This window comes from Phyllobates terribilis, unplaced genomic scaffold (assembly GCF_046119375.1).
Source record: "Phyllobates terribilis strain yellow unplaced genomic scaffold, ASM4611937v1 Scaffold_12__6_contigs__length_324123572, whole genome shotgun sequence".
Lineage (NCBI taxonomy): Eukaryota > Metazoa > Chordata > Amphibia > Anura > Dendrobatidae > Phyllobates > Phyllobates terribilis.
Window position 1 is genome coordinate 145,303,620 of NW_027362772.1, and position 27,608 is coordinate 145,331,227.

General features: G+C 45.0%; 1 protein-coding gene and 1 long non-coding RNA gene across 2 annotated transcripts in view; one reads left to right on the forward strand and one right to left on the reverse strand.

The window, feature by feature from the left end:
• The window catches only part of LOC141173133 (uncharacterized), a 313,188-nt gene that overhangs the window by 22,155 nt on the left and 263,425 nt on the right, over positions 1 to 27,608 (forward strand). The gene's annotated exons all lie outside the window — the stretch shown is intronic.
• Positions 14,945 to 26,715, reverse strand: KCNJ14 (potassium inwardly rectifying channel subfamily J member 14). The gene is made up of 2 exons (XM_073657773.1): positions 25,869 to 26,715; positions 14,945 to 15,758 (listed from the first exon to the last, which is right to left on the reverse strand). Exons 1-2 carry the CDS (start codon positions 26,637 to 26,639, stop codon positions 15,189 to 15,191), a joined length of 1,341 nt encoding a protein of 446 aa, XP_073513874.1. The 5' UTR covers positions 26,640 to 26,715; the 3' UTR covers positions 14,945 to 15,188.

Below are 27,608 nucleotides of genomic sequence, written 5' to 3' on the forward strand. Positions count from 1 at the left end.
TTAGAAACTCTGCAGATTATGAGATCCAGCACGAGTGTATACCATGATATTTATCCGTAAGGTCTACAAGAAGAGAAGTTTTTCATTCTCCAAATACCAAAAGAGGCTTCTTTTGACTTTTGCTAATGAGAGGATATTGCTCTTCAAGGAATGAGTAATTGTCTGCTTAACAGCGAGGAAAAGAGATGAAATAAGAACTAGAGAAGGGTTAGATACATGCACAATACTCGTACTTAGGAGAGCCTTCCAAGAGCCTTTAAGAATATTATATCTCTTTAAGGAATAGATCAGCAAGCAAGTTCTGATCCACAAGATTCTGACCCTTGGGCAGGCCCACCAAATGTGGAGCATATCACCTATAGTGGGACAAGCCCTGAAACAATTAGAATACTTGTGGACTGCCTTGGCAATACGAGCTGACGTGAGGGACCTCCTAGTTAAGACCTTGAGGTTGGTTTCAAATCATTAAGGTATTGAAAATTTTCTTTTGTGCTGGAGATCCAAATCTGGGACCATTGAGTTTCAGTTAGGGTGGACCCCAAATCTGATCCCCGTTACTGTGGACCCCAAATCTGATCCCCATTTAGATACATAAGTTAGATGTTTAAGAAAGGGGGTGTGAATCAATTTAGTGAGGAGAGGATCTATGTCTTTTTTTTTTAAATGACTTTAATATGGAGGATTTGGAGGCCAATTTGGCTATGTCAACAGCCAAGCCGAAGTTTTGACTACTGCTGGGTACGGAATGGTAAAGATGCCCTTGTTGCTTTAATCATTTTTTTAAGCAACTAATAATTTCATATCAGTAGTGTAGAATATTTAAACTGGAAATGTAAGCATATTTTAAGAGCAATAAGGCTGTTCTGATCCACTTATCGAAAATGTAAGTCCATTCCAGGTGGCTACTTAATGAAGCTGCTTAAGAGACTGCCTGGTGGGTCTAAAGCTGTCATCAGAGTAAAAGGAGGGAACTCCGAGGAATCTAAGGATTAAAACATATTGTGATTTGATGCACACTTGCTTCTTTACTCCTTGTTTCCATATGTGCTCCTTTGTGATTATGCTGCTTTCAGTCTGAATCTACAATATACACATTCCAAAAAGAACAAGTAACTATTACAAAACAGGCATGTCCAAACCTTTGGCTAGCACTGTATCTATACAGTACATATATAGGGGAAAATAAGTATTTGATACTCTGCCGATTTTGCAAGTTTTCCAACCTACAAATAATGGAGAGATCTGTAATTTTTATTGTAGGCACACTTCACCTGTGAGAAACAGAATCTAAAAATAAAAACCATAAAATCACATTGTATGATTTTTAAATATTTATTTCATGTAATAAAATGCAATTTAATTATTTGATTACTTACCAGCCAGCAAGAATTCTAGTTCTCGCAGACCAGGTAGTTTTTCTTTAAGAAACCCTCCTACTCTGCACTCATTTCCTGAATTAATTGCACCTGTTTGAACTCATTACCTGTATAAAAGACACCTGTCCACACACTCAATCAATCACACTCCAACCTCTCCACCATGGTCAAGACCAAAGAGCAGTCTAAGGACACCAGGGACAAAATTGTAGACCTGCACAAGGCTGGGATGGGCTACAGGACAATAGGAAAGCAGCTTGGTGAGAGGGCAACAACTGTTGGTCCAGTTATTAGAAAATGGAAGAAACAGATGGAGTTAGTCTTCCTCAGTCTGGGGCTCCATGTGACGCGCCCCCTGGGCCTGTGTTGTGCAGGGGAACCCGGAACCGGGCCTGTTGTAGAATGCTGGGGGTTGTAGTCTCCGTGTGGCGGTGACCCGGTCCATGCCCAGGGTGGTCAAACCAGTGGCAGTCTTAATGTATAGCAAATGTCCGACTACGCCACCCGTGGATTGCGGTCAGTGGGGACTGCCGCTGCGCTGCCGACTGCTGAGGCTGATGTTGTTTGCGCAGCCGAGTATGGGATAACTCCCCACGGGAGAAGTATTGCCTCAGGGCAGCTAATGTGAGAGATGATGGGAGTGATGGTGTGAGGGTCCCAGTGCTAATGGTGCTGGTGCGGCAAGGAATCACAGAGACGTGAGGTGCAGTTCAGGGTCTTTACTGATGGTACAAGGCAGACCCTCCCGGGAGTACTGGCTGGTATAAGGGGCCTGGTCAGTCTGCGAGCAAGCAGGAGTTCCCCTGGCCAGGTGGAGTTGTAGGCCTCCCCATTTATCTGCACTCTTCCTGGCTACCTTGCTGTCAGCGGTTACAAGTAGCCCACGTCCCTGAGTATACCGTGTGGTGCTCACCCGTATGGCTGGTGACTTGGGGCCTTCTGTTAGCCTCCGCTCCTGGATGGCGGTGCTGGTCCCTTCTTTGTGACTGAGCCTCCGGGCTTCTATGGCCAGAGGACCTGGAATCCCCTGCCGGCTGGTTTCTGCTGCTGGGTATATATCAGTCCCCACAGCCTCGGACTCCTGTGTCCGATTTTAGTAACTTCAGCCAGGGCGAGCTATATCTCTGCTCACAGCCCCTGGCCTTCTGCCTCTGCTCCTACAGAGCTCCTGATGTATCTTTTCCTGTGTCTGGAACTTTACTCCAGGCTCTGACTGCTCTGCTTGTTCTGCAGGCTCTGTCTCCTCTAATCCCGCCCCAGACCCAGTTTTTAAGGGCAGATTCCTCCCCTCCCAGGTCTGGGTGGGCCGTGTTGCATGCTTAGGGCTCCTGACCAGAGAAACCTCCCACTTGCTCTCAAACATAATATCTGTATTACTGTGGCAACCAGACCCCTGGGGTGTCACATTCCCCCCTAGTAAATTTTAGTACTCCGGGACTAAACACATTTTTAAAACATAATAACAGGGTATAACAATAACACGATAACATATTTACAAGAAGCTTTAGTTCTTTAAAGGTCACGGCGTGTCCGCAACCGGGTGTCCATATCACCCAAGGTGAAGCTTTAAGCGAAGTAGGGGACCTGTCCAAAGCAAACCCCTTGCGTTGTCCTTGGGCGTGGCTGCAAGGGTAGACTAACTACTTTGGGCTGCAAGGAGGCCACGCCAGACAGGTTTTCTCTTCCGCGGCCGTCTTCACAAGAGGCACCAAGGTGCAACTATCTACAAAACTGTTCCGGTTATCCAGCGTCCATAACCTGTTAGTCCATAAAAATCTGCAGGGTAACTGAGAAACATAATTAATAACAGGCAACAAACATAAACCATAAACAGTTAACAGATAAATTCACAGTGCATTAGTTTAGATTCTCCAGCGAGCGGGCATTTGACCTCTAGTGACTCTAGTGGACCTACGGAGCTCACTAACTGGTTCTGCACTACAGGGTGTAGGAAGTGTTATGGGTAAGCTGGGCAGCTGTCTGCGCACTCTTTGGCTTACTAGGGGCACAGCAGGCTCACTACTAGCAAAGGGTTGATCCTCCTGTACTGCTGGTGTGGACTCTTCTGCCTCTTGGGCCGGCTGCTCTTCCAGCTCTACCGGTTCCTCTGTAGGCACTTGCGGGGCTGGCTGGAGAAAGGTGAGGACGGGTAGCACGACAGCGCCGTTTACTTGTGTCCAAGACCAGGGGAAGTCTCCGAGTACGGTACTGATCATTTCTTCCCTTTCCTCTGCGGGTTGAGGGTTTTCTTGATCTTCTTCAGGGCTTTGCAGCTGCTCGGGACACTTCTTCAGGTGGTCTCTGGAGACAATGGCTGTGGTTTCTCCTCCATCCTTACTGATTACGCAGATTTTTGGGTTCTCATGGCTTGATGGCAGTACGGTGTACGGGTCCTTCTCCCACTGGTCGTCCAACTTGTGGAGCCGCCTCTTCCTCTTCAAGACCTGCTCTCCAGGTACCAGGGGAACAGCGGGAGCATACTGGTTATAAGCCTTCTCTTGCCTTTCTCTAGCTTGAGACAGACTTAGCTCGACGCTCTCCTGTACTTTCCGATACTGCTGCTGCCGTTCTGTATCCCAGTCTGCCTCTGGCGAGGTGTCCTCAGGCGTCAGGACTCCCATATCCAGGTCAATAGGCAGCTTACCAGGTCTTGCTCTCATTAGGTAAGCCGGGGTACAGTTGGTGGAACCTACAGGGATGTGGTTATACAGGTCCACCAGATCGGGCAGTTTCTCAGGCCACAGACTGCGTTCTTCCAGGGGCAATGTTTTTAGCAGATCTATCACCACCTGGTTCATCTTCTCGCAGAGTCCATTGGTTTGAGGGTGATAGGGCGTTGTTCTTATCTTCTTGCAGCCATACAGGTTGCAGAACTCCTGGAAGACCTCCGCTTCGAAGGCTGGTCCTTGGTCTGTCAACACTTGGTCCGAGTACCCGTGTGGACGGCAGAAGTGCTGCTGGAAGGCTCTAGCTGCTGTTTGAGCCGTTAAGTCCTTGACCGGGACCACCACCAGGAACCGGGAGTAATGATCTACGATTGTGAGGGCGTAGACATACCCAGATCTGCTTGGAGCCAGTTTCACATGGTCCAGGGCTACCAGTTCCAGTGGCTATCTGGTGATGATGGGCTGCAGGAGAGTCTTCTGGCTGGCTCGGTCTTTTCTCCTCAGGTGGCACGGGCCACAGTCTCTGCACCACCTCTCGATGGCTCCTCTCATGCCTACCCAGTAGAACCGTTCACGCAACAAGAACTCCAGCTTCTTCCATCCGAAATGCCCTGCTCCGTTGTGGTATGCCTCCAGAACCATAGCCGCGTCTCGTCTTGGGACCACTACCTGCCAGGTCAACTCATGTGTTCGAGAGTTAACCATTCTCCGGCACAGCTTCTCCCTGTAGAGGAACAACTTACTTTTCTCCTTCCACAGTTGCTTGGTCTCCTCCGGAGCATCTGGGTCAAGACGGGCATCGGCCTGGGTCAGCATTTCCTTCACCAAATGGACTGCGGGATCACTGTCTTGCGTCTCCGCCCAGTTGTAGTGGGGCAAGGGATTGAACGTCACGGAGCGCCTGTCCTTCACACGGTGGGAATACAGGGTAATCCCATGACGGTGGAACGCAGGGAGCTCAACTTCTTCCAGATCTTCTGGATCTTCCCCTACGTCCGGTAAGTTCGGCATTCTAGACAGGGCATCCGCGTTGGCATTTGAGCGTCCTGCCCGGTATTTGATGGTGAATTCAAAGTTGGACAGGCGGGCCATCCATCTCTGTTCCAGGGCACCGAGCCTTGCAGTGTGCAGGTGTGTCAACGGGTTGTTATCCGTGTACACGGTGAATTTGGAGGAGGCAAGGTAATGCTTGAAACGTTCGGTCACTGCCCACACTACTGCCAGGAACTCCAGCTTGAATGAGCTATAATTCTCAGGGTTCCTCTCCGTGGGCCGTAGCTTTCGGCTGGCGTAAGCGATTACCCGTTCTTTCCCTTGCTGGATCTGGGACAGTACGGCTCCTAGCCCGATGTTGCTTGCATCCGTGTGGAGGATAAAGGGCTGGCTGTAGTCTGGATATGCCAGGATTTCATCCCCCGTGAGGGCCATCTTCAGCTGGCAGAAGGACTCCTCTTCCAGCTTTTCCCACCTAAAGGGCGGCTTCTGGTTTTTGGCTTTCCGAGATTGACCTATCAGGAGGTCCTGCATAGGGGCTGCCATTTTGGTGAAACCGGGAATGAATCTTCGGTAGTAGCCTACCAACCCGAGGAACTGCAGCACTTCCTTTATACTGGAGGGTCTTGGCCAGTCCTTAATCACGGTGATCTTATCAGGGTCAGGAGCCACTCCGTCAGCACTCACCACGTGTCCCAGGTATTGCACCTTTGGTTTCAGGAGGTGACACTTGGAGGGTTTCACCTTTAGGCCGTAGTTTGCCAGAGCTTCGAACACTTCTGCCAGGTGTTTCAGGTGGTCCTCGTAGGTCTTGGAATAGACGATGACATCGTCCAGGTATAACAGGACCGTCTCGACAGCATTCCATCAACCGTTGGAAGGTTCCTGGTGCGTTGCAGAGCCCGAACGGCATACAGTTAAATTCGCTGAGACCCATCGGGGTGGTGAATGCGGTCTTCTCCCGGTCCGCCTCTGCTACAGGAACCTGCCAGTACCCGCTAGTGAGATCCAAAGTAGAGAAGAAGTTAGCAGATTTTAATGCCGCTAAGGACTCTTCTATCCTTGGTAACGGGTACGCATCTTTGTGTGTGATACGGTTGACCTTCCTGTAGTCTACACACATTCTCATGGTGTTGTCTTTCTTTTTCACTAAGACTAGTGGAGCTGCCCAGGGGCTACAGCTGTCCCTGATTACCCCAGCCTCCTTCATGTCTCTAAGCATCCCCTTGGTGTGTTGGTAGTGTGTCGGGGGTACCGGTTGGTATCTCTCCTTTATGGGAGGATGGTCTCTCGTGGGGATGTGGTGTTCTACCCCCTTTACTCACCCGAAGTCTAGCGGGTGTTTACTAAACACTCTCTCGTACTCTCGAACCACCCGATAGACTCCCTATTTCTGGTGTGAGGGAGTGGAGTCAGTACCCAAATGCAGTTGCTGACACCAGTCCTCCATTAGTTTCTTAGAGCCGTTACCTTCCTCTGGTTGAAATGGAGGCAAGGGTTCCACAGCCTGTACAGAGTTCTGGTTGATGGTGAACAATTTGGCTAGCGTGGCATACCGGGGCAGGTGTACTTCTCTCTCCCCGATATTTATGATGCGAACGGGCACCCTCCCATGGCGTACATCGACCACTCCCCGTGCTGTCAAAATGGTGGGCCTACTGTCTGAGTAGACGGGTTCTACCATTGCTTGGTAGTCTCTACCTCTTAGACCAATAGCTGCCCGGCACCAAATCATCATCTCACTTTTTGAGGGCATGGCAATAGGGAACGGGTCACACATTCTCACGCTACCTATCTCACCACCAGATAGTTCCACCTGTTGCCGCTTCATCAGTGCCCGGATCTCTTTTTGGAGCACACGCTGCTGGCCGGAACTGGCGTTCTTGGCAACCTGCTGTAAAATGAGAATCACCTCTGCAAGACAATTTTCAATCACATTAGTTCCCAAGGTTATTCTAGGGTGACTCTCATGACGGTCTATGTCCACTATAATCAGTCCTTGTGCCGCCAGTTCGACTTTACCGATCTTAATGGTCACCTCTTTGAATCCCACCTGCGGCACGGGCTGACCATTGCTGGCGATGATACTCAGGTCGTCATCTGGGTAGCGGGTTATGTCCGAGTCATTCCAGTACTGTTTAAAGAGCACGTACGGGATGGTGGTCACCTGTGACCCAGTGTCTAGTAGGGTTCAGAGTATGTATCCAGCCAATTGAGCGCTCCCAGGGTCACAAGGAATGATTATCCAAAAAAAGGATTTAATTCTTCAGAAGATTTATTCAGGTTGGTAAATAGATAAAACTTATAAATAAAACAACGCGTTTCGGCTATTAAAATTAAAGATATATAGCCTTCCTCAGGTCTAGTAGGGCACTCATAGGAATGCCATCCAGTACCACAGGCAAGATTGGACGTCCCCCTACGTATTTATCACGCCAGTTTGATGGGCCTGATGGTCTTATGCCTGGGGGTTGGCCCTCTACCCCAGGTTGTGCCCGTTTAAATGACAGTACCTTGCCACATGTCCGGGTTGATTGCAGCGGCGGCAGATGGGTCGTCCGTCCTCGTTGTATCTGTCGCTGGGTCTTCCTCTGGCCGGTGGGGTCCTCCTCAGTCGGCGCCACGGGACGTCCTCCGGTCCGGATGCCAGCTGGATCTTTCCTGGAGAAGAGACCTGTAAAGACTGCACAGTTCTGGTTAGCGCGGCAACGCTCTTAGTCAGCTCTTGGACCTGATGGTGCAGGTCTGTAGCCGGGTCACTGTTTAAAGCCTGCGCATCAGCTCCCACAGGCCCTGCAGACAAGGGCGCCGTCTCCTGGTGGTAAGTGATAGCAGGGGGCCTGTGGGTCACAGCACCACCTGGTGCCGGTTCTCGGAGCACCCGGATGGCTCTCTCCTTGAACTGTGCAAAGTCCAGGTCAGGGTCCTGTAAGGCCATTGCCCGCAACTGGGTTCGGTGGGCATTGCACAATAGACCCTCAATAAATTGTTCAGTCAAAAGCTTATCTTCATTTCCCACGCTGTCAGGGTCTGCCTGCTTAATGGCTCTCAGGGCCTCTTGTAGGTTTAGAGCATAGTCTCTTATACTCTCATGTGCCCGCTGTTTACACCCGTAAAATCTGAGCTTTATTTCGGCTGAGGTGCGGGTATCAAATGTGTCTTTCAGCCGGGCTAGTATTTCTCTGACATTCCTCTTCCTCCCAGGTGAACAGGACTTTACCTCCCTTTGGGCTGCCCCGATTAATTGGGCCACCAGGATGCTCACTTTTTGTTCTTCTGTGAGGGGGTACATCTGGAAGAGGCTATCCAGTCTTTCTCTAAAGTCATTTAGAGTATGTGACTCCCCTGAGTACTGGGGTAGCCAGGTTGCCCCCGGGATATAGGGCATGGTGAATGGCATGACTGCTGCAGCGGTTGCGCTGGCGGTGGCTGTGGCAGTGGAGCTCCCCTCGGTATCCGGCATCCTCCTCCCCCCTAGTGGACCGTGGCCTACCTTGCGATGCTCTTCTTCCGTAGGCCGCGGCTCCACAGTCGATCGTCAGGGTTGAGGACCTGGCGTCGCGCTCCGATGACGTCAGCGTCGCTCTTCCTCCCTTCCAGGACCTTGCGCAGCGTCAGAGCGTGGGGCGGAGCGTGGGGCGGAGCTTCGGATCTCGCGCGCTTTCGGCGTCCACGCCCCTCTTCTTCCCGTGCGGCGTCCCGAAGATGGCGTCTGGCGGGAAGAAGGCAGAAGACGGCGGGAAATGGTCCAAGATGGCATCTGATGGCGGGAATCGGCTCCGGATGGCGGGAAACGACTCCGGACGGCGGGAAACTTCACCACAGGTAAGTATAAAAGTCTCTTTTTCAGGCACGCAGTACCCGGTGGTTGCGGGCACGAAATCCTGCCGACTACGCCAAAGTTGACGCGCCCCCTGGGCCTGTGTTGTGCAGGGGAACCCGGAACCGGGCCTGTTGTAGAATGCTGGGGGTTGTAGTCTCTGTGTGGCAGTGACCCGGTCCGTGCCCAGGGTGGTCAAACCAGTGGCAGTCTTAATGTATAGCAAATGTCCGACTACGCCACCCGTGGATTGCGGTCAGTGGGGACCGCCGCTGCGCTGCCGACCGCTGAGGCTGATGTTGTTTGCGCAGCCGAGTATGGGATAACTCCCCACGGGAGAAGTATTGCCTCAGGGCAGCTAATGTGAGAGATGATGGGAGTGATGGTGTGAGGGTCCCAGTGCTAATGGTGCTGGTGCGGCAAGGAATCACAGAGAATTGAGGTGCAGTTCAGGGTCTTTACTGATGGTACAAGGCAGACCCTCCCGGGAGTACTGGCTAGTATAAGGGGCCTGGTCAGTCTGCGAGCAAGCAGGAGTTCCCCTGGCCAGGTGGAGTTGTAGGCCTCCCCGTTTATCTGCACTCTTCCTGGCTACCTTGCTGTCAGCGGTTACAAGTAGCCCATGTCCCTGAGTATACCGTGTGGTGCTCACCCGTATGGCTGGTGACTTGGGGCCTTCTGTTAGCCTCCGCTCCTGGATGGCAGTGCTGGTCCCTTCTTTGTGACTGAGCCTCCGGGCTTCTATGGCCAGAGGACCTGGAATCCCCTGCCGGCTGGTTTCTGCTGCTGGGTATATATCAGTCCCCACAGCCTCGGACTCCTGTGTCCGATTTTAGTAACTTCAGCCAGGGCGAGCTATATCTCTGCTCACAGCCCCTGGCCTTCTGCCTCTGCTCCTACAGAGCTCCTGATGTATCTTTTCCTGTGTCTGGAACTTTACTCCAGGCTCTGACTGCTCTGCTTGTTCTGCAGGCTCTGTCTCCTCTAATCCCGCCCCAGACCCAGTTTTTAAGGGCAGATTCCTCCCCTCCCAGGTCTGGGTGGGCCGTGTTGCATGCTTAGGGCTCCTGACCAGAGAAACCTCCCACTTGCTCTCAGACATAATATCTCTATTACTGTGGCAACCAGACCCCTGGGGTGTCACACATGCAAGATCTCGCATTGTGGGGTAAGGATGATTTTGAGAAATGTCAGAAATCAGCCCAGAACTAAATATGAGGATCTGATCAATGACCTGAGGAGAGCTGACACCACAGTCTCAAACATTATCGTTAGTAACACACTACGCCGTCATGAATTAAAATCCTCTAGGGCATGCAAAGTCCCCCTGCTCACGCCAGCACATTTCCAGACCCATTTGAAGTTTGCCAGTGACTATCTGGATGATCTAAAGGAGGCATGGGAGAAGGTCATGTGGTCAGATGAGAGCAAAATAGAACTTTTTGGCATCAACTCCACTCTGAGTGTTTGAAGGAAGTAGAAGGATGAGTACAACCCCAAGAACACCGTCCCAACCGTGAAGCATGGTCATGGTGGGGAAAACATCATACTTTAGGGGTGCTTTTCTGCAAAAGGAACAGAATGATGGCACTGTATTGAAGGGAGAATTGTGGGGGTCATGTATCGTGATATTTTGGCCAACAACCTCCTTCCCTCAGTAAAAGCATTGAAGATGGGTTGTGGCTGGGTCTTCCAGCATGACAATGACCCAAAACACACAGCCAGGGCAACTAAGAAGTGGCTCCGTAAGAAGCTTTTCAAGGTCCTGGAGTGGCCTAGCCTGTCTCCAGACCTGAACTCAATAGAAAAATCTTTGGAGGGATCTGAAACTCAATGTTGTCCTGAAACCTGAAAGATCTGGAGAAGATCTGTATGGAGGAGGGGGCCAAAATCCCTGCTGCAGTGTGTGCAAACTTGGTCAAGAACTACAGGAAACGTCTGACCTCTGTAATTGCAAACAAAGGTTTCTGTACCAAATATTAAGGTCTGCTTTTCTATTGTATCAAATACTTATTTCATGCAATAAAATGAAAATTAATTATGTAAAAATCATACAATGTGATTTTCTGGATATTATTTTTAGATTCTGTCACTCACAGGTGAAGTGTACCTGCGATAAAAATTACAGACCTCTCCATTTTCTGTAGGTGGGAAAACTCGCAAAGTCGGCTTTATTTTAGCATCAGAGTGGATAGCAGTTAAGCCGGATTCACATACCTGTGTTTTGCAAACCGTAGTCAGACCACAATGCACGGACTGGCAGAGGGACCCCTGACATCAGTTCGACAACCTCATACCGGACTAGTGGCCAGTCCATGCATCCTGGTTTGAATATGGACAGCAAAATACGAAGGCTTTTCTCTCTAAGGACACGTGTCGTTCTGCAATATACAGACAGTCCATTGATTTGAATGGTCACCATGTAATGCATAATTTCCCCTGTGGTGACGCTGCAGAAAAACTCAACACTCCCAGGTTTCTGTTAATTGCTGGATGTAACAACAGGGGGAAAGCCTGTGATTCATTTATTGACAAAATACACATTTACACTTGTCAATCGTGGCCGTTAAAAGACCACCGTTCAAGTACGTGCTAGACAGGTCAACCAGGATTGTCCCATGTGCATAACCTCTTTAAAACATTTCACGTAATTACTCTCAGCGCCAGTGAACTGCACTCATTCATTACTCAGAGAGCAATTAACTCCTGCAATATTTGTAGAAAATAGAACAGAACTATTGTATTAAGATCCAAAATATTCTTTATTTGAAAAAAACCTGAAACATTTGCACCTTGAACAGGAATAAGAAAGTAGAGTTGTCCACAATGCCGGAATCACTCCCAGTTATACATGTAAATAGTTATTTTGGCAAAATCTTATAGATATAATGTAGGTCAGAACAGGGTTAATTATGCACAATACTATTTATTCCACCATACACCATCGCCAGACCATTGTGTATATACGGTACAGACCTCTCTTTATACTTCTCTTATGTATGGTACATAGCACTTGTAGGGCTTTTCAGTTTAAAGGGAATTTGTCATCAGGTTCTTTCTACCCCATCTGAGAGCAGCATAATGTAGAGGCAGAGATCCTGATTCCAGGGATGTGTCACTTACTGAGCTGCTTGCTGTCATATTGATGAAATCCCTGTTTTCTCTGCTGCAGATCTAGCAGTTTTCTGAATGCTACACATCACTGATTCGCAGCTTTTTGTGTACACTGTACATAGGCAGAAAGCTGCCAATCAGTGGAGGGGGTGTGGTTGGACTACATGGCAGCAGGTTTACTAGTCCTCTAGTGATAATCTCCTGCTGATAAAACTGTAATTTTATCAAAACTACAGCAAGTAGCCCAATAAGTAACACATCGCTGGAATCAGGCTCTCTGCCTTTACATTATTCAGATTATATAAGAAAAAACCTAGTGACTGATTCCCTTTTAATACAACAAATTTGGAGAAACATCTTCCCATTAATGTAACAGACTTGACAGTAGCCCATTATTCCAGTTTCCTTCAAATTTTTTACATTTGGCACTCTTTTGGGGTTATATGAGACACAAAACCTTGACTCCATCCTATTTCGTATCTTTTATAGTACAATGTCAAAATAGTTGAAAAGTTCTGAATGAGACTTAGAAAGTGAACCTGGCCGACGGTTTAATGAGAACCGGTAGAGATTTCATTTATAGGTACCAAAGTCTTACTTTTCCTTATTTTGAACATAAAGAAAATTCAGGAATAAATATTTTGAATATGGAAGATTGGGGAGGTGTAACCTCTTTAGCTATGAGCGTGGGGATGAGATAATGTGTAATGGAGGCATCCATCATAAAAAGTGTATAATTTTAAAAAAGGAGATCTAAAGTGTGATGATTTTACAGCGGAGGACCCGCAATGAGGTTTGTCAGGTGCTCCTTCAAAATCTGCAAAGAATAACTGTTCTGAGAATTGCTAGATGTTTCTACCACCAGGTTACATTACTCATTGTATACTGTACATATATGTATTTATTGGTAGAGTTGAGTATTTCACAGCAAGCACAAAGCCATTTTCTTCTGCTTACCATATATACCACCAGTTTGGGTCTTTGACTTTGGCACTTATCAGAAGACAAGTGTTATTTAACAAGAATAAGTGTTTTGAACACTGATAACATCCGCTTACACAAAGTGACTGGCGGCACTGAACGACTGCCGATAGGTAAACATTTACCATTTAATAGCCTGTTTACACAGGCAGACTGCAGTAAATGATGTGCACTGCAAGATCTGTAATACATCTGTAATGTCATAGGCTGCCATTGCTCTCGGCAGCGCGATTCCTGTTTACACAGGACAATGCACCTCCAGCAATGCTGATCTTTTGTGCTACAGAAAGATCATTTCACCCAATGAGTGAGCATTTTTGCTCATTCACTGGGTGATCAGCAACCTGTTTACACAGCAAGATAATCATAATACAAGCGTTCTTAGGAAGGCTCATTCATGATAATCTTTCAGTATAAATGTAGCTTAAATCAGTCACTGCACTGGCTGTGCCGACTACGCACACAATTGCTGGGAGCATTCTCCTTCCTAGTCCCTCTTGGCTGATGCTGCTTGTATACTAGGAACTGTAGCGAGCAGGGTAGAAGAATGTGACTAGGCACTGTGTGCGTACACGGGCACTACAGCCAGTATCTGTGCATGGGGCAGTCATCGCTCTAGGAGTGAGCACTGTCCACCCCAAGTTGGGCCAGTCCCAAATATGAAAATTTAGGGGTCATACAAGTGCACCTAGCTCATGGTCGGGTGCACCAAAGACCCGTCATTTGCATATGGATTATTTTCCGAAGCACTGTACCAGTAAGAGTTACAGTGTTAGTGTGATTCTATATCAGTATATTCTTAGTCTGAAAGGTACTTGGAGGGTGATAGACTTAATATTTAAAATAGCCTTTAAATATAATTCTGGAAGATTAAATTTCAATTTGTTTAGGCTATGCGTGAGTATAACGTGTAATTAAAATATACTACAATGAATACACAAAAGGGGAATGCTTGAATAAAGTTCCAGGGGGGCCTGGTGTCATGGGTGTATCAGATTTGACACACAGTTGTTCTGGATCCGGCGACTCTCTGGAGACACTGAGGGTTGTTAAATATCAAGCAAGGGTGTGTCAATTAGCAGCAGAAGGTGGAGATCACTGCTGGGTCCTAGCGAGAGAAGGATACCACTACACTACAGAAATGAAAGGCTCAAGAAGGTGTCTGCAAACCTGATACACCTGTGACAGTAGCCGGATCCAGAACAACTGTCTGTCAAACCTGATACACCCGTGACACCTGGATGCCTTACTTGAAAAATATAATATTGCAGGTTATGGGCACTAGATTTTGTGATGGGATATTGATCTAGGGAACTTGTCTGATTGCTGTATGTGGAGTCGGGAAGGAATCTTTCCTCTAATGTGGGGCAATTGGATCTGTCTCATTGGGTTTTTGGTTTTCTCTGGATCAACATGTTAGGGTATAGGTTGAACTTGATGGACATGGGCCTTCTTTCAACCTTCAAAGTATGAAACTATGAATATTTACCAAAACCCATCTTAATAACGTTCTAGGACCTATGAACATAATGGTGCCAGATGTCCTAATAATTAAATTTTGAAAAAGTTAATGTGTTCCACAAATCTCAATATCGAACACAAAATTATTCTCCGTTGTATATAAGTAATAGGTATACTTTGATTTCAAGTTTCAGGGATGCATTTGATTTAGCGCTTAAACTTTTTGAATTAATTCTCAGCAAATGTTTCCATGATATTCAGAGCAAATTGTGTTTCTACACTTCACAGAAGTCAATAAAGTCTCTTAGTTTGAAGACACACTAGTCATTGTTATAAGGTTTCCGCATTAAGCTTATTTTTTGCCAATGCTTTGCCAAATCCCCATAGTTATAACTTGTATTACATGTAAGTAATCAATTCTTGGCTACTCAGAATCACCAAACAAAGAATAAGCAGCATTTTCTGAAAACAATGAAAGAAAAGTAATCTAGTATCAGAAAGCAAATGACTTGATTGACTTATTATCAACATGGAGACCACCTTTTACAAAACTTGGTGACGAAAGAACACCAATTATGCGTTTTGTATGGATAAGTTTGATCTCCTACTCCATTGAAAATTACTCTCTCCCATATCAGAAACCTTCTGTTCATGTAAAAAGATGCAGGAGAAAAAAATTATTCTTCTGCATGTATATTTCCACAAGACTGAATTCTTATCTCCCCTTTTCACCCAAATGCCCTCCCAATATTGGTCAATGTAGAATCACTCAGAAAATCATGTTAGTAATATTTCTTCTAAGGGGTCTACAACCCTAAGCATGTCTAACTCAAGTGAAACCTCTGGATTTAGTGATTTAGTGTCCACAAGGGCGGGAGGCTCCTCATCACAGATGCAGTTAAGGGCCACTTCGTTCTCGTAGCAGAATGAACTACGAGTCACTATTGAGTACTTTCTTTCGGAAAGCTCTTTGGCGCTGCATGTTGGTGTATTTGGGACTTCATAAGTGCGATGAAAGTGTAGGTAGTCCACCTCGTAGTAATTGCGTTTCTCAAAAAGAACTGGTTCAAATCTGTAACCCCATAAGATCTCAGAAGGAAGATAGGAACTCCGACATTGAGTAGTCATCGCCGTGGCCTCCACCATGCCTTCTAGGATAACTACCAATTCAAAGTTTGCAGTTTCCAGATCTGCTTTGCCAATCTCATATAAAGGACTTTCTTCGTCAATCTCATGAACAATGGTAACTGGAGAAACCAAGAATATTCTGTCTGTACCATTGTCAAATCCAACATTGATATCTGTATGGTCCAGTGGAAGGTATTCTCCTTCTGGGGTGACTCTAGGCTGTTAAACAAAAACACAAATGAAAATCAGAATAAATGCAAATACTATGCAACTATAATATAAAAATATTAAAGAGCAGGTATGATGTTGGACATAAATGCCTTTGCAGTCACGTTTTATGTATTTCTGGAAGTGACATTTAGAAATTTGGCACTAAAATACAATGTGGCTGCAAGTGGAAACTGGCACATTGTGGGATCTTGAGTTAGGGCCAAGTATGTAGGGGTTGTAGAGGTAACGAAATATGATGAAAGATGACCTGAAGCATAATCTAATGGTTTGTAAAACCAAATAATAATTTACAATCTAATAGAAATTCAAAATAAAGTAAAAATTAAATAAAATATTTAAATCTTGGCCAGTCCATTATTGACTATACCGTACCACACATATTGTACAAGCATGATATAAAACATTTTTGGAATTAATGATTGTTGAATAATGTGACATTCATATTATGTAATTTTTGGCCCAAACTCTAAAAATATCATTATGTAATTTTCTTAGAAAATATATCCTAAACTCAAAATCGGATTATTCTCTCCGGATCATAAGTTAAAGTTGGAGGGAAATTAAATCCTGTAACCCAATACATCCGGCACATTTTTTCCCTGGTGTTTCTGCCAGTGCGACCTTGGATGCCAGTAGATAAATGCTCAACTAATTATTGCTAAGAATAGAACCCTTGAGCTACGAAGGATAAAATAACATTTCGTAAAATCTACAGCCCAGATTCAATGGTTTATCAAGAGTTTAGTCTCGAGACTTGCAAATTTACTTGGAACGTTTTTGGTAGAAAATTGAGAAAAAGGCAACAAGCTGCAAATTCCGGAATTCAATGTGGCATATGTGCTTATGGTTTGGGGTAGAGGTCTTAAGGTGCAGTTGGTGGTTAGGCACCTCGAGACCTGAGTACAATGAGCATTATGTAGTGCTTAGTTATGATCAGTGGAGATCAGCTAGTTGTAGTGGCTGTGAATGGTATTACAACTAAGATTTCCCCCGAAATGGCCCATTTTGACAATTTGGGGGGAATAATCAGTTTGAAATTATACCCGAATTATCATTAGTTTGGGCTGACGCAGACTGTTGTTTGCCAAAAAAAGAGTAATTTGTCAAGTTGAAATTTTTTGTTCTGAAAATGGGTAGAATTTTGGTTGATCAAAATCTTATGTGTTTCATTCTATTGACTGCAACCGGATAGAGGAGATTGCACCCCGCCAATCTAATATTGATGGCTTATCCTAGAGATAGACCATCAGTTTTGGAGTCCTGGTTATACCCTTTTATAGATGTTGTATGATAATATGATTTATTCTTCCGAAGGACCTTATAAAGGACAAGGGAACATTCATTTTGTTTCGAGGAAAGACAATTTCAGCATCTAAATAGGAAAGAGTTCTTTACAGTTAGAGCAGTCAGACGGTGGCATGCCTACCACAAGAGGTAGTAATGGCCAACACTATATCCGCATTATAGAAGGGCTGGACGATTTTCTCACAACAAATGGAATTATGGGTTATAAATAATCTAGCAATAGAGAATATATGGAGAGTAAGGTTGAACTGCATGGACCTGTGTCTTTCTTCAGCCTTGTAACCTTCAGTCAGTGCTGATTTCCCTTTTATATGACTACATCCAGCATCTGCATGTGACATCACATTCTAGTGACATAATATGATTGTATCCAGTATCCCAATAACGCATTTACACATGTGCAGAACATTTACCAGAATATGTTTTATAAATTAAATTAATATATATGTGTGTGTGTGTGTGTGTGTATGTGTGTGCATTTATATGTGGGTGCTTGTACATATGCAAAATCATGAAGGCCTATCTCGGGATAGGTCATCAAGATGGTCATGGAGCCTCTACGGGACCCCCTTGTTCAGTAGTACTGCAGCTCAAACGTGTTCTTTAGAGGGCCATTGCCTCTTCTTTTCGCTGATAGGTGTGAGTCCTAGGGGACAGGCTCCCATAATCACACACTGATGGGCTCTCCCCATAGTTTTACTGGCAATGTCAGCCGACTCTTTATTGATTTCAATAGAAAATGAGGCTACTGATGGCTGCTTTGAACAAGCAAATGGAGTGCACAGGACCTCTGTTACAGTTGTGCTCAAAAGTTTACATACCCTGGCAGAATTTTTGCTTTCTTGACCTTGTTTCAGAGAATATGAATGATAACAAGCAACTTTTTCTATACTCATAGTTATTGCTTGGGTGAAGCCATTTATTGTCAAACTACTGTCTTTTATCTTTTAAATCTTAATGACAACCAAAAACATCCAAATGACCCTGATAAAAAAATTCACATACCCTGGAATTGATAATGTCACTCAGCAGCGTTCAAACTGTGATTAACAAATGGAAAACCAGGGGCTCTGTAAAAACCAAACCACGGTCAGGTAGACCAACAAAAATTTTGGCCACAACTGCCAGGAAAATTGTTCGGGATGCAAAGAGAAACCCACAAATAACATCAGCTGAAATTCAGGACTCTCGGAAAACTAGCGGTGTGTGTTACAACCCTCCTGTTTGTTTTTTCCATCTTGTGTTTTGCGGTCACATGACCATCTGCCTTTATATTCCAGCTCCACCTTCTTGGCTGTGCTGGACTTCAGTGTTGTTTGACTGTTTTGCTAGCCAGGTGCTTCGGTGCCTATACCTCTCAGTTCGCTTGGTCCTTTGGGACCTCTAGTACCTTTTTGTCAGTTTATCTTTTGTTTTCTGCAACAACTTTCTCTGTTCAGGAGGTGTACCATTTTTGTTCAAGTCCTTAGTTCTTTTAGGGATCCCTTCCCTTTATTCTATAGGTCTTCAGTCAGACTAGCCTAGGACTAAGGCGGGTCTGTTCGCTAGGAACAGGCAACCCGCTACATTGTAGGGATTCAGCTTAGTCTTACTGTAGGGACAGCTTTCCCCTTCTTTCCTTAGTTCTTGTTTGCAGATCATAACAGTAAGTCCAGCCCAAAAAAATAAGGAAATATTAATATGGGGATCAGTATGGCTTCCGTCCAGGATTTGGCTCGACGTTTGCAGGGGTTGACTCTTGGAGGTGGTCGAGCTCCAGCAACACGTGAGTAGCTGTTCCGGAGCGCATTTTGTGGAACCCAAGGTAGAACTGCCGGATGTTTTTTATGGTAAACAGCAAGATTTTTTTTCCTTTAAAAATGCTTGTTTGTTATATTTTCGTTTGAGACCAAGGTCCTCTGGGAATGAATCACAGTGCATTGGTTTTATGATGTCACTTTTGCGCAATGAACCACAAGGGTGGGCCTTTTCTCTTCAACCTAATGATCCATGTTTGAGGTCGGTAGAAGAGTTTTTTTCTGCTATGGGTCTATTATATGACGATCCTGATCGAATCTCATCTGCTGAGGCAGAACTCAGGCATTTGAATCAGGGGTCAGATGATGCTGAGATTTATTGCACACACTTTAGAAGGTGGGCTTCTGAAGTCAGATGGAATGATCCTGCTCTGAAATGTCTATTTCTTGCTGGTCTGAGTGAAAGGGTTAAGGATTTGCTAATTGCATTCCCTGCACCTGAGACTCTGAAGGATGCCATGCAATTAGCTCTTCGTGTGGATAGGAGGCTGAGATCTAGGCAGAATGAGGTAAAGACTCCTGTAATGCCAGGTCCTAGTCCCAAGAAAATCTGCTCAGACGGCTGAGAACCGATGGAGGTTGGGGCGATGTCGCTCCGCTCTCAGGAAAGAGACCGGAGGTTCGCTGAGGGATTGTGTCTTTATTGTGGTAAAGCTGACCATTTGATTAAGTATTGTGAGCTTCGTTTAAGTAAAGAAAAAAAAAGGTCAGGTACGCCCGTATAGCTTGTTTACGCTCTGCAGGAGTATTTCTTTCAGGAAGTACTACTTTGCAGGAAAATTTGATTGAATTTCAGGTATTTGTGGATTGTGGTTCAACACTTAATGTGATTGCTAAAGGGTTTTTGGAAAAACTTAAATTGAAATCCAAACCTTTGTCATCACCTATTTCTGAGACTACTATTGATAACACTCCCTTGAAATGTATTACTCACAAGGTTGCTGCATTTCCCCTCACTATCAATGGTCTTCACCAAGAAATTTTGGACTTGGTTGCATTAGATAATTTACCCTCTCCGGTCATTCTAGGATTGCCTTGGTTAAAACTGCACAATCCTTTGCTAGACTGGTCTACTAATATGAGAAATTCTTGGAGTCCGAAATGCTATGATAAATGTTGTAATGATCACATTGCGGCTGTGGGTAAAGGGGAATTACCTGTACCTATTCAAGATTTTTGGAGGGTTTTTTCGGAGGAGGAGTCGCAAGTTTTACCTCCTCATAGGGATTATGATTGCGCTATTGAGTTTATTCTGGGAGCTACTCTTCCCAAGAGTCGCTTGTTTAATCAGACTATCCCTGAAAGAAAGGCCTTGGAGGAATACATACAGACTAGCCTGGCTGCTGGTCACATTAGACCTTCTAAGTCGCCTGTGGCAGTTGGATTTTTCTTTGTTAAAAAAAAGGACGGGGGTTTGCGTCCGTGTCTGGATTTTCGTGACATTAATAAGATTACCGTACGCAATTCCTACCCATTACCATTAATTTCTGACTTGTTTAACCAGTTAGTGGGGGCCAAGTGGTTCTCTAAGATTGATCTCCGGGGGGCATACAATTTGTTACGAGTGAAGGAGGGTTATGAGTGGAAAACTGCTTTTAACACTCCGGTAGGTCATTTAGAGAATCTGGTGATGCCTTTTGGTTTTACCAATGCACCTGCATTTTTTCAAAACCTTATTAATGACATCTTGAGACCTTTAATTGGTAAGAATGTGGTTTTGTATTTGGATGACATTTTGATTTTTTCGCCAGATCTGGAGTCCCATTGGCAGAGTGTATGTGAAGTTTTACAGTTATTGAGTGATAATTCACTCTTTGCTAAGCTGGAGAAATGTGGGTTCGCTGTGCAGAAAATTAGTTTTTTGGGCTACATTGTCTCCAGCGAGGGCTTTGAGATGGACCCGGTGAAGGTTCAGGCTGTGCAGGAATGGCCTAGGCCTATTGGTTTGAAATCTATACAGAGATTTTTGGGTTTTGCCAATTATTACAGGAAATTCATTAAGAATTTTTCTGTAATTGTTAAGCCTCTAACCGATCTCACCAGGAAAGGTGTGAATACGGTCCAATGGACTACTGAGGCCATTGAAGTGTTTAAGTATCTCAAAGAGAGTTTCAGTTCAGCCCCTATCCTTATGCAGCCTGATGAGACCAAGCCTTTTTTGGTCGAGGTCGATGCTTCATCAGTGGGGGTCAGAGCAGTTTTGTCTCAGGAGAACAGGGATGGAGAACATCCTTGTGCCTTCTTTCCGAAAAAAATTTCGGAAACCAAATTGAATTATGATGTTGAAAATCGGGAGTTGCTGGCTATTAAATTTGCGTTTGAACATTGGCGTCATTTTTTGGAAGGCGCCAGATTTCCTATTCAGGTTTTCACAGTTCATAAGAATTTGATCTATCCGGAAGCGCTTGAATGCCGGTCAAGCTAGGTGGGCAATTTTTTTTTCTCGGTTTCATTTTCCTGTTACCTGTATCCCTCGTACTAAGAATGTTAAAGCTGGTGCTTTATCTCGCAGCTTCTCTCCTGCGGTCGGTGCCGAGGAGGAGAACATTTTACAGAAAGGAGTTGTGGTGGCGGCATTGGACTCCATTTTGGAGAATGGGATTCTAAAAGCTCAAGATGATGCTCCATCTAACACTCCTCATGGGAGGTTGTTCGTGCCTAGAACTTTTAGGAGAGACTTGTTTGTGGAGTGTCATGAGTCTCGGTTGGCAGGTCATCCAGGAATTTCTGAGACTAAGAGACTTATCAGTCACAGTTTTTGGTGGCCTGGATGGCAGAAAGAAGTCATCAAGTGGGTGCGTCAATGTACAGTTTGTGCTAGGTCAAAGGCTTCACATACTCCTGCTGCGGGGTTGCTTTGCCCTCTGGAGGTTCCTAGTGCGCCTTGGAGGCATCTCACAATGGATTTTATTACTGATCTGCCCGTGTCCGAGGGTTTTACTGTCATCTGGGTGGTCGTGGACCGTTTTAGCAAGATGTGTCATTTGGTTCCATTCATCAAGTTACCCTGCGCCAAGACACTTGCTAAGGCATTTGTTAAGGAGATTGTCAAGCTTCAAGGCGTTCCCACGGATATTGTTTCTGATAGAGGACCTCAGTTTGTGGCTCGCTTTTGGCCTGCTTTTTGTGACAGGTTGGGAGTCCATTTGTCATTTTTGTCTGTGTATCATCCTGAGTCTAATGGACAGACTGAAAGAAAGAACCAGGATGTAGAACAGTTTTTGCAATGTTTTGTGGCGGACAATCAAGAGGTGTGGTCTGAGTTTCTGCCTCACAGAATTTGCTCTTAACAATCATACATCCTCCTCAGCTGGGTGTTCTCCTTTTTTTGTTGTACTGGGAGACATCCGTCTTTTGGTTCGTTCTCCAAATTGGGGTCGGCGGTGCCGGAGGAGGAGAATTTTTCCGGTGATTTGGAGAGAGTTTGGACTAATGTACGTTGCAACCTTCAAGTGGCTAACAAGAAGTCCAAGAAGTATTTTGACAGGAAACGAAAGGAGGTTTTGTTTACTGTGGGTGACATGGTTTGGTTGTCCTCAAGGAACCTGCGGTTGAGGATTCCCTCTAAAACACTGGGTCCTAAGTTTGTGGGTCCATTTAAAGTGCTTCAGGTTGTTAACCCGTCTGCTGTTAGGTTGGATGTTCCTACTTCCAGGAAGATTAATCCTGTGTTTCATGCTTCCTTGTTGAAAAAGGCGGATGTATCTTTTAGGGATGCCACTGTCTCAGTTCCTCCTGTGGTGGAAGACGGCGAATATGAAATTTCACGTATCTTGAATTCTAGATGGCATAGAGGGAGAGTACAGTATCTCGTCTCCTGGAAGGGTTTCGGTCCCGAAGATAACTCCTGGGTAAGGGCGGATGATGTCTCTGCTCCTAGGCTTGTTAGAGCTTTCCACAAGAGGTTTCCGGATAGGCCTGGGCCTGGAGGATCTGGAGGATCATCTTAAAAGAGGGGGTACTGTTAGAACCCTCCTGTTTGATTTTCCATCTTGTGTTTTGCGGTCACGTGACCATCTGCCTTTATATTCCAGCTCCGCCTTCTTGGCTGTCCTGGACTTCAGTGTTGTTTGACTGTTTTGCTAGCCAGGTGCTTCGGTGCCTATACCTCTCAGTTCGCTTGGTCCTTTGGGACCTCTGGTACCTTTTTGTCAGTTTATCTTTTGTTTTCTGCAACAATTTTCTCTGTTCAGGAGGTGTCCCATTTTTGTTCCAGTCCTTAGTTCTTTTAGGGACCCCTTCCCTTTATTCTATAAGTCTTCTTTCAGACTAGCCTAGGACTAAGGTGGGTCTGTTCGCTAGGAACAGGCAGCCTGCTACATCTTAGGGACTCAGCTTAGTCTTACTGTAGGGAAAGCTTTCCCCTTCTTTCCTTAGTTCTTGTTTGCTGATCATAACAGTGTGGCTGTTTCAAGATGCACAATAAAGAGTCACTTGAAGAAAAATGGGCTGCTTGGTCAAGTCGCCAGAAGAAAGCCATTACTGCGCAAATGCCACAAAGTATCTCGCCTACAATACGCCAAACAGCACAGAGACAAGCCACAAAACTTCTGGAACAAGGTAATTTGGAGTGATGAGACCAAAATTTAACTTTTTGGCCAAAACCATAAACGTTACATTTGGAGAAAGGTCAACAAGGCCTATGATGAAAGGAACACCATTCCTACAGTAAAGCACGGAGGTGGATTGCTGATGTTTTAGGGATGTGTGAGCTACAAAAGCAGAGGAAACTTGGTAAAAGTTTAAGGAAAGATGAATGCAGCAAGTTATCAGCAAATACTGGAGGCAAATTTGCACTCATCAGCCCGGAAGCTGCACATGGGACGTACTTGGACATTCCAACATGACAGCGATCCAAAACACAAGGCCAAGTCGACCTGTCATTGGCTACAGCAGAACAAAGTGAAGGTTCTGGAGTGGCCATCTCAGTCTCCTGACCTCAATATCATTGAGCCACTCTGCGGAGATCTCAAGCCCACAGTTCATGCTAGACAGCCTAGGAATTTACAGGAACTGGAGGCTTTTTGCCAAGAAGGATGGGCAGTTTTACCTTGTGAGAAAATAAAGAACCTCATCCACAACTACCACAAAAGACTTCAAGCTGTCATTGATGTTAGAGGGGGCAATACACGGTATTAAGAACTGGGGTATGATCGGGGTCATTTGGATGTTTTTGGTTGTCATTAAGATTTAAAAAGAGAAAACACAGTAGTTTGACAATAAATGGCTTCACCCAACCAATAACCATGAGTGGAGAAAAAGTTTTTTTGTTAACATTCATATTCTCTGAAACAAGGCCAAAAAAGCAAAAATTCTGCTGGGGTATGTAAACTTTTGAGCACAACTGTATATTAGTAGGTGAGATTTTTAGAGTCTCAAGATTGGAATACCCCTTTATTATGATTTATACTGAAATTCAAAGTGTCTGATCATCATCTCCCATGATATCATCTGTTAGGGGAAGTTGGGAGACCCTCCATATATTAGATGGTTATCCGATCAAGTCAAAATCTACGGGTTCAGTTGAGGGTATTTTTGTCTACAGGGGCCTTTAAACCAAGTAATTTTAGGCAAGAACGGTATTTATCTGCCTCTGTCTTTTCTATAATTTATTTCCTTTTATTTAGGAGATTTTAGAGTGTAATAATATAGACACAGACATCAGAAAAATGTGCTTCTTTCTCTGACAGAATTGATCAATCATTATCAAAATTCTCAATTCTGGGGGAAAAAATCTGTATTCAATGAAGATAGACTTTCACATTACTGAAATAGGAGATAGAAGTTACTACGGATACAATTTTATGTAGACGGGAGGAGGAAGCAGCTCGAGACAGAGCCCCTCCCTCCTACTCCCCCTCTATGGCTATAGAGATAGTATAAAATATGTCCTATTATGAACATTTTAGGGAATTCATCAATTTGCAATGATATCTGAATGATCCTTGGTGAGGGCTGGCATCTCCCAAAAAAGTTTCTTGTTAAAGAGGTTGTCCACTACTTTTTCATTGATGACCTTTCCTTAGGATAGGTCATCAATGTCTGATCGGCCAGGGTCCAACACCCGGCACCCCGAAAATACCCACTTGCGGAGCTGGCCATCTTCTGGTTGTGGTCGAGGCTTGGTACTGCACATCCACCTCCTATTCAAATCAATAGGAGGCGTATGTGTAGTAGAAGACGGCCAGCTGCACAAGTGAGCACTCCCAGCTGGTGGCTAACCCTGCCGACAATGAGAGCAACTGGTCGGCGGGGGTGCCAGGTGTTGGACCCCGGCCGATCAGACATTGATGACCCATCCTAAGGAAAGGTCAGCAGTGCAAAAATAGTGGACAACCTCTTTAAGTTAGAATTGTTTAGCCATTGTTAGCTGAAAATGGGTGGAATTTTGGCTGATCAAAATCTTATGCGTCTGACCGGCTCAACTTCAAAAAGTATCACCAGCAACTTGGAGGTGGATCATTACACTTTATATGTGCTAGGACTTTTACAACAGGCAGAGATGGCCTCTTCTCTGTCAGTTTTTGACGCACTGGAATTCTTGGTGGCGCTTCGTGGAGATGCAAGTCAATGCATGCTCATTGAACTCCACCACTCAATCAGGTTGAGTGACACTTTCCTGGGACAGTCAAAGCATTTGGCTGATCATCCAAAATCAAGGAGACCAGACGGAGGGCTTCCTTGGCAATTCATTCCTCCTGGTGCCATGTTGAAACTTTGTATTCTCTATTCCAAGTGAGAGTTTTTATTTTGTTTGGCTGTTACCTGTTGTGTTTTTCTGTCACCCTCTCCTGGCTTTCCCTGACTGTCGGTTCTGATTCTGTCATTGACTGGTCTATTTTTGATCATGTAATATTTCTTAATTTTATTAATATAAAAGATTTGTGCTTTCTTGTGCACTAGAAAACATCCATCCTTAATCCATCCATCATGGCAAACTCAGTACTTTCGTGATTCTTTATGAAAAAAAGAAGCCTGTTACTACAATGTTTCTTACCTGCAGGAGCTGCGCTCGTACATGGGCTTCTACTAAATGGCTTTTCCGTAGATTTGCGACTCTCCACATGAGACACAATTTGCCATCTCTTAAAGCTATGATTGCATTTTCTGTGAACACAAGAGTTTCATTTCTTTTTTTAGGTTTGGCAATTTTTGCCATGATGGCTCCAATAATGAAGGCATCAATAATGCATCCCACAATGCACTGCAGTACTACTGTCAATACCGCCAGTGGACATTCCTCTGTAACACTTCGAAATCCATAGCCAATGGAAGTTTGAGTTTCTAAAGAAAAAAGGAAGGCTGCCATAAAGCTGGTGACTTGTAAAAAGCATGGAGGGGCAGGTGTCTCCTCTGCGCCAGGTTCAGGTGGTGGAGCCAAGTCCCCATGCAATGAGGCAATGAGCCAAAAAGAGAAACCGAAAATGAGCCAAGAAACTACAAAAGTAAAGGAAAAGATGAGAAACATCCACCTCCAGCGAATGTCCACACACGTGGTAAAGAGGTCAGTCAAGTAACGTTGGCTCTTCTCGCTGAGGTTGATAAACTCTACATTGCAATGGCCATCTTTCTGCACAAATCGGCTGCGCTGACGGACAGGCCTAGTGTGTACTTTCCCGTTACGATAGGCAGTCGGCTTCATACCCTGAGTTAGTTCAGATTCTTCTTCCTCGCGGAGTGGGTCTGGCATTTCTGCACTGAATCGACGCATGGCACGTGCTACTCCCATGGTTAGGGCTCCACGAGGAAGCATGGTGGTGCTACCCATCCTATGGTTGAGAGATTGTAGGTTTGGTCCGAAAGTCAGGATCCCAGAAGTTTTAAAGGCACAAAATGCTCATGATGCAGAACTTTTAAGCAATCCTACAATGAAAAAAGAGAAGCAATAGTAAATGTGTGCAAGAGAATGTATCTATTCATATGCATCGAGAGAGATTTTAGGTTATAGGCCTCTTGAGCATTATTTATCTGCAGGGGTTTCCATTTTTAGAAAAGTGAACCCATAATGATTCCTGTAATGCACAATAACAATGACAGATAGTACATAGCTCAGTGATTGGCTGCATCGGTGATGTGAGTTGTCAATGTGATGTTAAAAACACCAAAACACACAAACTGGAGCATCGGTGGAGGATAACTAGTATCTGTCCCTGTAATTTTACATTATGAGAATTGTTTGGGGTGCACTTTTCTAAAAGTGGAAAACCCCTTTAACTTCCTTTCTAGGGACATATTATAACCTCACCTTATGGCATAGAGTCATAGACAGTGGTATTATTTCAGCAGGAAAACTCATTTTCGAATACCTTGTTAGTGAGCTCAGGCATAATAGATGAGCATTATTCATTCAATTACAGTGGGGAAAAAAAGTATTTAGTCAGCCACCAATTGTGCAAGCTCTCCCACTTAAAAAGATGAGAGAGGCCTGTAATTGACATCATAGGTAGACTTCAACTATGAGAGACAAAATGAGTAAACAAATCCTGAAAATTACATTGTTTGATTTGGAAAGAAATTTTTTTCAAATTTTGGTGGAAAATACGTATTTGGTCAATTACAATTACAGATTTCTGGCTCTCACAAACCTGTAACTTCTTCTTTAAGAGGCACCTCTGTCCTCCACTCATTATCTGTAGTACTGGCACCTGTTTGAACTTGTTATCAGTATAAAAGACACCTGTCCGCAACCTCAAACAGTCAAACTCCAAACTCCACTATGGTGAAGACCAAAGAGCTG